Below are 13,707 nucleotides of genomic sequence, written 5' to 3'. Positions count from 1 at the left end.
TGGTAAACCAGTAAAAATATAGAAGTGATTACAATATCAACCCAGGTAGTGCTTTGAGAAGAATGAAGGTAGGTGCTCATGAATCAGTAAGGGAAAAGCGCAGAGGGTCTTCCTGGATTGTTGGCAATTAATTTCTTGATTTAGATGATAGATGCATGGTAATTCTCTTTCTAATGATTTATTATGCTTAACATTTACATTTTCTGCACTCTTATGCATTTATGGGTTTTTTTCACAATTTAAAAAGTCATTTAATACACACATATACATATGATACATATATGTATGTAAGTATGCATTTTTACATATATAAGCAAACAGGTATTCTTGGACAGAATGGTAATGATAAATATGCTGGCTTTTTACTTTGCCAGAATGCCCTGCTAGTCCTAATTAATTTAGTTTAAGCCTCCTAAATATATTCGTGATTATAGTCAAACTGTAAGAATAAAGATTTATGATCTTTAATCTTGACATATTTTACATTTTCTAATTGCCTTAGATCTTTTTCTTTAGGAATAAATTTGTTTTTTATCTCATTTGATGGTTCTAGAAAGTGAAAACTTAATCATGATCTTTTTGTTTGTTTGCTGGCACCAAGGAGTCACATTCCCAGTCCTTTTCATTTTTTATTTTGAGACAGGGTTCCTGAATTGCTTAAGGCCTTGCTTGGTTGCTGAGGCTAGTCTTGAACTTGAAATCTTCCTGAACTTGAAATCCTTCTAAATTGCTGGGATTACAGAAAACTATAGGTAATTCTCTGGCATAAAACTGAGTGAAGGCCAAGCATAGTCAATTTTATACCAGAGAATTACCTGTTATTTTCCTTGCAGTATTTGAGAATGACTATATTTTCAATTTTTTAGTAGATTTTTATGGTTTTACATAGTAGTTGGTTTCATCCTGACAAACTTGGACATGCATAGGAATCAGAGGGTTTTGTTTGTTTGTTTTCTTCTCTATCTCTACCTCCACTCCAGTGGGTAAAGGGATAGCCTTGAAAACTCGTTTCTGGATAAACCTTTGCATATCATTGTGGTTTTCTTGGTATAAAAAGAAGAGTAATTTTATGTTGGAATTTATATAGTTCAAGGTATGTAGTATTTTTAAATCTTTTTTTTTAATGATGGTTTTCAATTCTGTTTGCTACACACTTCTAGCCCTAGCATTGTGTAACCAAGGAAACGCCCTACTTTTTCCAAGGCACAGTACAAGTATACCTTTATAAAAGTATTCCAGGATGCATATTCTGTGTATTCTGAGACAATATTCAAGAGAGAATTGATCTTCCTGGTAATAGTAAAAAGCTATATTTTTATACTTTAAAATTGCCTAGCAATCAAAGTCTTAAGTATATGTGTCTTAAGTATCCAATATATGTTTATGTCTTTGTTTCTTCCAAATGAGAATCTGAAACTATGATTGCTGTATACGTGTGCATATACAACTTAGGGAAATCAATGATCAAAAAATAAAATTTAAATTTAAAAATCTTTATAAATGTATTTCTTAATTCATTTTGTCCCATTGTCCTAGATGTACAACACCTATAAAAACTTAAATTGATATTGTTTGAGGTTTCTGAGGGTTTGGGGGTGTGGAGGGTTGGGGGGGTGTGGTTGGTTGTTTTTTGGATTTGGATTTTTTATTGGTGGGGTTTTTTTTTGTTTTGTTTTTTGTTACTGGGGATTGAACCTAGGGGCTCTGTACCACTGGGCTTCATCCTCAACCCTTTATATTTTTTTGAGACAGGTTCTTGCTCAGCTGACCAAGCTAGCCTCAAACTTGCGATCATCCTGCCTCAGCCTCGCTGGGATTATTACAGGCATGCACTAACAGTCCCAGCTAAAACTTAAATTTAACAAGAAATATACCAACTAGTGATAACTTTAATGTTTGAAATTTTATTATATTTGCAGAATTTAAAACTTGGGATTTGATGGGTTAAGTGTCAAATTCAAAGTATTTAGATAAGCCAGTTTAGGTTAAAAATAAAGATTAATAAGCTGTATCTGTTCTTAACAGGAGATGGATATGGATCCAAATAAAAAATCTTTAATGAAGTAAAAATGCTATAAGGAAAGGATATTTAAAGCATTAGGGATGTAAAAAGTTTACATACTATAGCGATAGAGCCATCTCAATGTTTATAGCAGTACAATTCACAAGAGCTGAATTATGAATCAACCCCTATGCTCATCAATAGATGGCATTAAGAAATCCATTCAGATTAAGAAATTATGGTATACAATGGAGTTCTACTCAGCCATAAAAAAGAATGAAATTATGGCATTTGCTGGTAAATGGATGGAAATGCTAAGTGAAATTATTCAAACTCAGAAACTCAAAGGTCAAAATTTTTTCTCTTATGCAGAATATATAATAAAGGAAATGCAGAATATATAATAAAATAAAGGAAATGGGAAGAGAAGGGCAGGATATTATGAAGAACCAGTCAAATATAAAAGAAGAGAAAAAGGAAATCAAGGAGAGGAAGGAGAATGGAAGAAGGGAGAAAAAAGTGGGGAACATGAACTGAAATCGTTCTCCATGTATGTATGAATTTGTCAGGACAAACCCAACTTCTGTGTATGATTATAAGATCTAAAGAAAAGAAAAAAAACAGGAATGTAAAAATTTTGATTTTTCTATGAAGAATTTTTTAGTGTAATTAGTGTATAGTTCTAAAATATTTTTTTGGTTAACTATTAGAGAGCTTTAAAGTTATATTTTCTTTTAACTTTTATTATGAAAATTTTAAAATACATTCTGAAATAAAATTTAGTATAATGAATCACCATATATTTATGACTCAAAAAAGTTTCAAATTAATGAAAATCTTAAGTCTTTTTAAAAATATGACTTTACATCCCTAATGCTTTAAATATCCTTTCCTTATAGCATTTTTACTTCATTAAAGTCATTAAAATATAGATTGATTGCCCTAGAAATATACAAACAGGAAATATACTTGTTACATAGGTTAAAATTTATTAATATTTCTTTATTTTTCAATAGCTTTGTTTAACATTCCATTGATGAAGGTATTTTAAGTTTACATAACAGGTGTGTGTATATAGGCATATGTAATATGTAACTTATAGTGTCGCCTTTTAAAATATAATATCTAAAATAATAGTAGAGTGATATTGCCTTCAGAGCTGAGAATTGATTCATTTAGGTGCTGGGAGACATTGTGAAAGGATAAACAATTTCAAATAGAAAAATGAGGTAAAGTTTTTGTGTAATTAAACTGTATTTTCAAATGTTTCATTGTGGAAACTCAAATCTGGAAAGGTGTTTTATCTAAATTCTGCATTTCCCTGGGTTGCTACAGTTTTTTTATAATGGATCACCTGTACTAGAGCTCTATTTCTTCTAAAATTGTGGTGGCTTTGTTCTCATTGTTCTTTAGATGCTATTAAACTACAACTGGTCGAAGCAGGCCTTGTTGAGTGCCTCCTAGAGATTGTGCAGCAGAAGGTGGATAGTGACAAGGAGGATGACATTGCTGAGCTCAAGACTGCTTCAGATCTAATGGTGTTATTACTTCTTGGAGGTGAGTTATAATTTATGTCAAAGAATATGGTTGTCAGAATTTTTAAATATATTTTTTTCTGTAGATATAATTATTAGGCATTTCCTCATTTTCTTATCTCACTTCCTGTTGAAGTGATGATTTTGAAACCTAATACCTCATGGAAAGTACTAGAGATGATGAACCAGAAAAAGAGGAATCTTTGGGATGTTCCAGTATATGAAAAGCTGTCATAAAGAAGAGATAGCTGTGGCACCAAAGAAATGAAAGTTTATGGCTACAAAACTTACTCTAGGAAAATTCTAAACTCTTACGGTCTAACCCCTACTAAAAGCTTATTAAAAATAGATACTGCTTTTTCCATTATGAATTTAATAGTTCATGAGGTATATAATGTCGCAATTAGATATTTACTTAGGGATATGGATTTGTTACTCCTGATTATATTTCTCTTTTTTAACTATTTATTTTACTTATGCCCAGATGAATCCATGCAGAAACTATTTGAAGGAGGAAAAGGCAACGTGTTCCAAAGAGTGCTTTCTTGGATTCCATCGAATAACCACCAGCTACAGCTTGCTGGAGCATTGGCAATTGCAAATTTTGCCAGAAATGGTAAACATATTAGTTCTTCCTTTGTAAATCAGATGTTCTACATTTTTTTTAGTTATGAAAAAAAATGTTTATTTTTATTCATTTAAATTTTTTATTCTTTTTAGTTAAAAAATACATATACAATGGTGTGAGGGGGAAAGGAAGACAAAAGAGAGAGAGAGATAAGTGTCACAGTAGAATGGGTAGAGAATAGTGATGGGAGGGGAGGGGGGGATAGGGAGGGCAGCAGAATACAACTGACACTAGGATTGCTGTATGTATACACACGGATGTATAACCACTGTGATCCTGCAATCTGTACACGTGGAAAAATGAGAATTCATACCCTATTTGAATCAAATGTATGATATGTCAAGATCATTGTATTGTCTTGATCAACTAATAAAAAAATGACAGTACAATGTATTTTGACATACATACATGGAATATAACTTGCCATTTTTGTGGTTGTATATGATATGGAGTTACATGTCATGTATTCAAATAAGAACATAGGAAAGTTATCTCCAGTTCATTTTACTGTCTTTCCTATGCCCCACTCTCTACTTATTGTGAGTTAGCATACATGTATCAGAGAGAATATTCAGCCTTTGCTCTTTTAGGACTGGTTTATTTCACCTAGCATGGTATTGTCCAGTTTCATCCATTTACTGGCAAATGCCATCATTTCATTGGTCTTTATGGATGAATGATATTCCATTGTATATATATACCATATTTTCTGTATTCATTCGTCTGTTGAAGGGCACTTAGGTTGGTTCCATAGCTTGGCTGTTGTGAATTGAGCTGCTGTGCTATAAACATTGATATGGCTGCATCACTGTAATATGCAGGTTTTAAGTCCTTTTGGTATAAACCAAGGAGTGAGGTAGCTGTGTCATATAGTGGTTCCATTCCAAGTTTTCTGAGGAATCTCCATACTTTTTTCCAGAGTGGTTGCACCAATTTGCAGTCCCACCAGCAGTGTACCTTTTTCCCCACATCCTCACCAACATTTAGTGTTAGTTGAATTCTTGATAATTACCATTCTGACTAGAGTGAGATGAAATCTTAGTGTAGTTTTAATTTGCATTTCTATAATTGCTAGAGATGTTGAGATGTTCTACATTTTTAAAATTTTTGCTGAACTGTCACATGCACTAAAACTAAGAGCTCAGAAATTTGTGTGTTGCTTTCTTAATTCTTCAGAAGTCAAATACTTATAGTGACTTTCATAACAAATTACATATTTTATGTAATTCAACTAATTTCTAATAGTTAAAATATCACAAACAATAATCATGCAGTGCTTCTTTTGAATACTTTGTCAGAGATTAGTAAACTTGAGTCCCATTCTGGTGTACATCTGATTTGCATTTGTGCCTGGTGATTTTATTTTGGGCTGAGTATTCATCCTAGGGTTATTGGGCCCTAATTTATACTCTTAGGCCCATAAAACTTTAGTATGAATTATCCTGATTTAGTGTAGATTATTTATTGTACTGTTCATTCATTCTAGAAACTTGTACTTTGTCTAGAAAATGCTGATTTTTAGTTTGATTTTATTCCAGTGTGAACTATTATTATACAATACAGGTTGAGTATCCGGTATCCAAAGTGTTTCATATTTTGGATTTTTTTCAGATTTTTGAATATTGCATATGTAATGACATATCTTGATGACAGGGCTCAAGTCTAAACATGAAATTTATATTTCCTACATACCTTATACACATAGCCTAAAAGAAATTTCATAACAATATTTTTAATGCATTTGCGTTTTGACTGTGATCTATCACCTGAGGTCTATGTAGAATTTTGCATTCTACAAATAATGTTATGATAGTACCCCCAAACTTGGTTTTTGGAGCAGTTCCGATTTTGAATTTTTGGATGGGGGAATACCATGTTAGTGTAGTGGCAGACATCTTATTTATTTTTGTTTTTGAGAATGACTCTTTAATGATGGAGTTAAGAAGATTGGCAAAAATATTGATAAGTATTAAAGCTAAATGTGGAAAATTTGAAAAATTCACTAAAAAATAATGTAAATATCAGCCATGATAAAAGTTGACTGCTAAAACTAACACAAAAATTATTGGTGGATGGGATGATTTGAGCATATATTGGTAAATTATAAGATTCTAAAATAGGGATTTTTCTGATTTAAAAAAATATAAGCATCTTTATAATCAGACATCTCATTCTAGAAATAGAAAAATCTATAAATCTGATGGGGAAAAAATTGGAATTCATTTTGTTATAGCCTCATTTTCTCTAAAAGTAGGTAATGAGCAGGCAACAGCATCTCAAAATATTCATAAACTTTTTTTTTTAATGGTGCTGGGGATTAAACCCAGAGCCTTATGCATGGAAGGCAAGCACTTTACCCAACTGAGCTATGTCCCCAGCCCTCATAAACATTTTTTAAAGGAAGAAAATTGCTTTCATTTTTACCAGATGGAAATTGTATTCATATGGTAGACAATGGAATTGTAGAAAAACTTATGGATTTACTGGACAGACATGTAGAAGATGGAAATGTCACTGTACAGCATGCAGCACTAAGTGCCCTCAGAAATCTGGCTATTCCAGGTAAGACTTAAAAATAGGAGACAGCTATGTAGAAAATAAAATACATCATTTTTGAAAGACTTTTATTGTGTGTGATTTGTGGCTCTTCCCTGGCCGAGAAAAGAAAAATAGTCTTCAAATTGTTGACATTTTTGTTACTAATAAATGAAAATCATGTTAAATAAGTTTTCTGAGACAAAACAAAAATATTTGCTTTTAAGATCAGAGATTCTATTACCTTTTGTGAACTCTTACATTTTCATTATATTTGTACAGTTAAGCTTTTTAATGTATCTTCTGTTGAAGTTAAGATAATGACATCAATTAACAAAGTCTCCTGAAGAAAGAGTCAGGTTTTTGTCTTTTCCTACAAGCAGACATGTAATTTTTTTAAAATAGCCTTACTGTGTCTTTGGATTAGGAACTGTTGGGCCATGAAATAATACAGAAAATAATTAAAATTATTATTTTATTCTATTTTCCAAAAGTAAATTTCTGGTAAGGTAAAGTTGTATGGTTCTTTGAAGATCTAATCCATATGCATTTGGTTTTGTTTACATGTACTTACTAGTTTATTTTAATATACTGTAATGTTGATCACTTATTAATAATTGGGTCAAAGACAAACACTAGGCTTAAAAAAACAGTATGTTTTGTATTGTTTTGTTCCTATAAACAGGATACTTACACACACCATTCTTAAAATTTATGGACAGGATTGTTTCTAAATAGAAAAATATAACCTAGGGCCTTAAAGCTAAAGGAAAGAGCTCAGTAAATGTTATTGAATTGAATATTTTTTATTAAGAATGCTACACCATTTTAACCATACTCTCTATTTTTCAGTGGTAAATAAAGCAAAGATGTTATCAGCTGGAGTCACAGAGACAGTTTTGAAATTCCTTAAATCTGAAATGCCCCCAGTTCAGTTCAAACTTTTGGGAACATTAAGAATGTTAATAGATGCACAAGGTAAGAGAAATGCTATCCCAAGCATTACATTTTAGTGTGCCCCTCATTGAAAAATGACTTTTTTTTAGCTTTCACTATTATATTATCATAAAAGCAAATAGCAAATAAAAAGTTAAGAAGAGATTGGTTTAGAAATCTCATTTATTAATTTTCATGCTTACTATAGCTGACATTACATTATTTTTCTTTATTTATATAATACATTATAGATGACATTACATTATTTTTCTTTATTTATATAATCCTGGTTTTATGTTGGATATCAGTTCCTGAGGTGTTTTGACATTTCATACCTTTTACTTTGTCTTCAAAATCAAACTTTTTAAATTTTTCTTTTGCAAACAAGGAGAGAATTTTTCTATTTGCAAAAACAGTAATGAAAACCACTCCTAAGAATGAATTATGTTTATTTACTTATTTTTAAATTCTAAGCCCTTCTCTATATTAATTGCATAGAGAAAACCCTTTATTACAGTCTACCACACAACCAAGCTTAACCGAAAAGGTGTGAAGTCATTTATTTTTGTGTTTTGTTATAAAAGTTCACAATTTATAGAAAGTTTATAGAAATTTATAGAAAAAAAACCATCAGGTGAGGAGTATTTGTAGTTCTTAAAGTTTTTTGAGCTGTGTTTTTAGACATATAATTTTCCTTCAAGCTCACATCTTTTTTTAAAAAAGAAATATATTTTTAGTTGAAGATGGATACAATACCTTTATTCTATTTATTTATCTGTAGTACTGAGAATCTAACCCAGTTTGTCACATGTGCTACGCAAGCACTCTACCACTGAGTTACAACCCCAGCCCACACTCTTATATCTTTTCCAGTTATTTCAGCTGATTGCCCTTCAGTGATACTTTCCTTTTGGGTTTGTCTTCTTTCCTATAGCAGAAGCTGCTGAACAACTGGGAAGAAATGTTAAGCTAGTGGAACGTTTGGTAGAATGGTGTGAAGCCAAAGATCATGCTGGTGTGATGGGAGAGTCGAACAGACTGCTCTCTGCCCTCATACGCCACAGTAAATCAAAAGTAAGTTCCAGAGAATACAGTTCACCTAAAAAATGTTGGAGTGGCCTTTTAGGAAACCACCATTGTAGATCCTATAACATGAGCTTGTATTTTTATGCATTTTACGTTAAGTATACTTACGTAAATGTGTATTTATGTATACATTTACGTAAGTATACTAGAGAAAAATGAAGATTGAGTTTTTTTATCTATCCAAATAGAAGGAGTTTTTATCTCTTTCATTTAAATAATCAAGTTTCTTCACATCTAGGTATTTCATAAAAACTGAGATAATACCCATCTAAAACTGTTGTAAGGATTATGCATACAAAGAACCCAACTTACACCTGGGACATAGGAAGTACCCAGTAAATGGAGGTTGCTGTTGCTTTTGCCATTGTTACTATTATTTTTACCATTACCAGCATCGGTGTTGAATATCTTCTGTGTAGTGGCCACTGACCTAAGCCATCTACTAATACTGAGAAATTAATGGATATCTAGATGGTATATGATGCCCAGTCTATACTTATGGCAGTGTCCAACCTAGTAGCTATATGACTGAAAAAATGAACTAATTTAAAGGTCCCAATGATGGGAACCCAGTCTAGCAATGTAGTGGCTGCTCTAATATCTTTGTAAATATTCTTTTCTAAGGTGAGCCTTTTTTTTTCATGATACAACTGCAATAGTGGCTATGTATGAGAAGAAAGATACTTAAGAATTCAAATTCACTAGCCATTTCCATTTATTTGTAGTACACACAGAAGACAACAAGAGAAAAAAATAAATATATCCTTTCATTTTTGGAAATCTCTTTCCCATAAATAGACTTCACCCTCATGCAGGAGTGTTTCCCATCAGGTGTGACATATGGAGACAACCTAGGGAAAGACACGTTAGCCAGGGCCTTCCTGTTACCTCTTCCCAGACCAGCCAGGAGTTCATTCATTGTCATTGCTACCAACACAGGACTAAGTAGATGGAAAGTGTAAAGAACTAATGGGAAAATGGCCTCCTTTGATACCTGCTTCATCCTGCTCCATCATACTGTCTCTTAGACCTGTTGAACAGATAATATTTGAATGCTTGCATTGTTGTAAAATGTAATTGTTACTTTAAGGGAGTAAACTGTCTAGTGAGGTACAGATCTGAAAACAACTGAGTACATCATAAAGCTGCACACTCCATTCAGTGAGGAAAGAACAGCCACAGCTGTGTGGGCTAGGGTGGTATCACAGAAGGAATGATGTTTTACAGTTTACTGGGAATCTCGCAGGAGAAAGGAAAGAGAAGGTTAAGGGAGCGACTTTTCAGGCATAGAATACAGTACAAAAGGGGAGTTGTAAAATGGCATAGTTTTAGAGGAAAACTGCAAATGCAGTATTGCTGGAGTATGGACTGTATAGAGAAAGTGGCTAGAAAGGATGAGAATCAGGAATTAAGATGAATTATAGGCCAAATTAAAGTGTATGAGTTTGATTTCCCTAGAGAATAGGGAGCTCTTAACCAGAAGTGTCATTATTTGGTTTTCCTTTAGAAAGATGAGTGTAAGATTTAATGGAGGCAGGAAGAACAGTTTAAAAGTTACTACAAAAATATATATATGAGAGATAATAAAGACCTGAATGAAGGTTTGGGGTTGAACAGTTTGAAATTGCTAATGAATCATTTTTGTCACAAAGAAAAAAATGGAATTATTTCATTTAATGGTTCATCTGACTAGTAGTAGTAAAGGTGGAAAAGAAAAGGACTTGAGAAAATGTGAGAAGTAAAAGTGGTTACAGGAAGAGGGTTTTTTTTTTAATTTGTTGTTTTTAGATATACATGACAGTAGGGTGTATTTTGACATATTATACATACATGGATTGCAGCCAATTCCAATTAGGATTCCATTCTTATGGTTGAACATGATGTGGAATTTCACCAGTTGTGTATTCATATATGAGCATAGGGAAGCTATGTCCCATTGATTCTACTGTCTCCTATTCTCATGCCCCCTGGATTCCCTTCATTCCCCTTTGTCTAATCCAATGAACTTCTGTACTTCCCACCTCCCTTGTTATGAGTTAACATCCACATATCAGAGAGAACATTCAGCCTTTTGTCTTTTGGGACTGGCTTATTTCACTTAGCAGGGTATTCTCCAGTTCCATTCATTTAATGGCAAATGCCATTATTTCATTTTTCTTTATGGCTTAATGATATTCCATTGTGTATATATATATAATCATAGTTTCTTTATTCATTCATCTGTTGAAGGGCACCTAGGTTGGTTCCATAGCTTGGCTATTGTGAATTCAGCTGCTATAAATATTGATGTGGCTACCTCACTGTAATATGCTGATTTTAAGTCCTTTGGGTATAAACCAAGGAGTGAAATAGCTGTGTCGTATGGTGGTTCCATTCCAAGTTTTCTAGGAATCTCCATACTTCTTTCCAGAGTGGTTGCACCAATTTGCAGTCCCACCAGTAATGTACCTTTTCCCCACATCCTCACCAACATTTGTTAGCTGTATTCTTGATAATTGCCATTCTGACTAGAGTGAGATGAAATCTTAGTGTAGTTTTAATTTGCATTTCTATAATTGCTAGAGATGTTGAACATTTGTTTTTATATATTTGTTGACCAATCATATTTCTTCTTCTGTGCCTGTTCAGTTCCTTTGCCCATTTGTTGATTGGGTTGTTTTTTGAGTTCTTTGTATATCCTGGATATTAACACTCTATCAGAGGTGCAGGTGGCAAAGATTTTCTCCCATTCTGTAGGCTCTCTCATACATTGCTGTGAAGAAGCTTTTTAGTTTGATGCTGACCTACTTATTGATCCTTGATTTTTGTTTTTCTTGCACTTTAGAAGTATTATTGAGGAAGTCTATTCCTGAGCTGACGTGGTGGAGAGTTGGGCCTGTTTTTTTCTTCTAGTAGGCACAGGGTCTCTGGTCTAATGCCCAGGTCCTTGATCAACTTTGAGTTGAGTTTTGCATAGGGTTAGAGATAAGGGTTTAATTTCATTCAGCTACATATGATTTCCAGGTTTCCCAGCACCATTTGTTGAAGAGGCTATCTTTTCTCCAATGTATGCTTATAGTGTCTTTGCCTAGTATGAGATAACTGTATTTATTTGGGGTTTGTCTCTGTGTCTTCTATTCTATATCATTGGTCTTCATATCTGTCTTGGTATTAATACCATGTTGTTTTTGTTGCTGTGTAGTATAATTTAAGGTCTGGTATTGTGATACCTCCTACATTACTTTTCTTGCTAAGTATTGTTTTGTTTATTCTGGGTCTCTTATTTTTCCAAGTGAATTTCATGACTGCCTTTTCTATTTCTATGAACAACGTCATTGGAATTTTAATGGGAATTGCATTTAAAAAATCTGCATAGTGCTTTTGGTAGTATGGCCATTTTGACAATATTAATTCTGCCTATCCAAGAGCATGGGAGATCTTTCCGTTTTTTACGTCTTCAGTTTGGAAAAGGTGGTTTTAAAGGTACTTCCATGTTTGGGGTTTGGTACCAGCTAGGTTGTGCTATTCATCAAAAGTCACAAAAAGAAGAGGTCCAGATAACACTCCCTCACTTGCTTATTCCCAACCCACTTTCCTGTATTTGGAGAGTTTACCATTTATCCTCTGCTTCATTCCATGAGAATTCTTACTAATAGTTTAGAGTAAGGCAAACTACCATTCTGTTAAGTAGATTAAGCAACAGAGACATGTTTCCTGTATCTGAATTTTGAACACTGAGACAGATGTTTTGGTTGCCTCTTTCCAGTAGTGACCTGAGAAAGAGCTACACAGTGTGCCTTTGACTATAACTGGACCTGGGTAACCTCCTGGTGGGGCAGGTGGAGGGAGGCTCCATGCTGGTGGAGATATGGGAGCAGAGCCCAATATGCAGTATTATGCAGGCAGAACCTGGTGTTAATAGGAACATTTTCAGCACTCTGCTGGTGATTGTCATCCTTATGGCATTTTGTGTTTATAAGCCCATTCATGTTGGTAACAGCCAAAGTTGACTTAGAATGCCCTGGTTGCATCCACTGTGAGGATCTTAGTGACCTGAGGCCTGTGACTCCTCACCTACATCTGGACCTGCACTTGGATGACCCACTGAAGTCAGGGTCACTTCAGGTATATAGAAGATTTTTTTTTCCCCAAATGAACACAATGCCTTTATTTATCTACTTTTAAGTGGTGCTGAGGATCAAACCCAGTGCCTCTCACATGCCAAGCAAGTGCTCTACCACTGAGCCACCCCAGTCCTACATAGAAAGTATTTTTAATGTTTAATGGGTCTCATTGTGTTGCCCATCCTGTCCACAAACTGCTGAACTAATCAACCTCACTCAGCCTCATGAGAAAAAGTACCAGAATACAAAAGGAAAAATAAATAAATAAACTCTTAGATAAATTCCTGTTACATGAAGTAGAAAGGCCAACAAAGCCACTATTAATTCATAATGAACCATCAGTTCAGTATGAAACAATAGTATTAATACAACCAGAACATGGGTGGACAAAAAATTTATCTCAACTCTTAAACAGCCATATTTAGGAGCCTAAATGATTCAAATGCTTATAATACTAAGTTGAAATTTGAGAATTTTAAGGTACTTCTCTGAATTTCATTTATCACAGATTTCCCTTCCCCTCATCTGACCTCTCACTTTCCCCAGCCCCCTTTGGGTCATTGACCAACCAACATAATACAATAATTTAACCATCCATTTAACCATTCCATTAGTGGGAATGGATTTAAAGTCACAGTTCAGACCTGGAAGGTATTATAACGTTCTCATCCAAATTATTACACAGATAAGGAAATGGAAGGGTAAAGTGCCTCATACAAAGGCCCATAGTCAGTCTGGATGTCAGGTTGCAAGCTAACTGACATAATGGAATTGTGTTGTCCTATGGCAGCTTCCATCTGCAAGAAGCTTCCACCTCGCAAGCCAGGGCACCTGGCCAGATTTTTTTTTTTACATAACATTATGACTTTGTCAGAATACTAC

At 33.8% G+C, this 13,707-nt stretch overlaps 1 protein-coding gene across 8 annotated transcripts in view; it reads left to right on the top strand.

Annotated features, from left to right (window-relative positions):
- Rap1gds1 (Rap1 GTPase-GDP dissociation stimulator 1) overlaps positions 1 to 13,707 on the top strand; it is a 145,998-nt gene that overhangs the window by 111,768 nt on the left and 20,523 nt on the right. For 5 of the 8 annotated variants that reach the window (XM_005338562.2, XM_078021893.1, XM_005338561.2 and 2 more), the window contains 5 exons: positions 3,416 to 3,559; positions 4,022 to 4,153; positions 6,593 to 6,727; positions 7,553 to 7,678; positions 8,571 to 8,710. In XM_005338562.2, coding sequence (XP_005338619.2) covers positions 3,416 to 3,559; positions 4,022 to 4,153; positions 6,593 to 6,727; positions 7,553 to 7,678; positions 8,571 to 8,710 — 677 coding nt within the window. The remainder of the gene's footprint in view (positions 1 to 3,415; positions 3,560 to 4,021; positions 4,154 to 6,592; positions 6,728 to 7,552; positions 7,679 to 8,570; positions 8,711 to 13,707) is intronic. The other 3 variants (XM_040293068.2, XM_021735443.3, XM_078021892.1) reach the window with 1 other exon arrangement.

The sequence above is a fragment of the Ictidomys tridecemlineatus genome, chromosome 9 (genome assembly GCF_052094955.1).
Source record: "Ictidomys tridecemlineatus isolate mIctTri1 chromosome 9, mIctTri1.hap1, whole genome shotgun sequence".
NCBI lineage: Eukaryota > Metazoa > Chordata > Mammalia > Rodentia > Sciuridae > Ictidomys > Ictidomys tridecemlineatus.
Note: the sequence above shows the minus strand (reverse complement) of the source record. Positions and strands in the feature narration are given on the sequence as shown.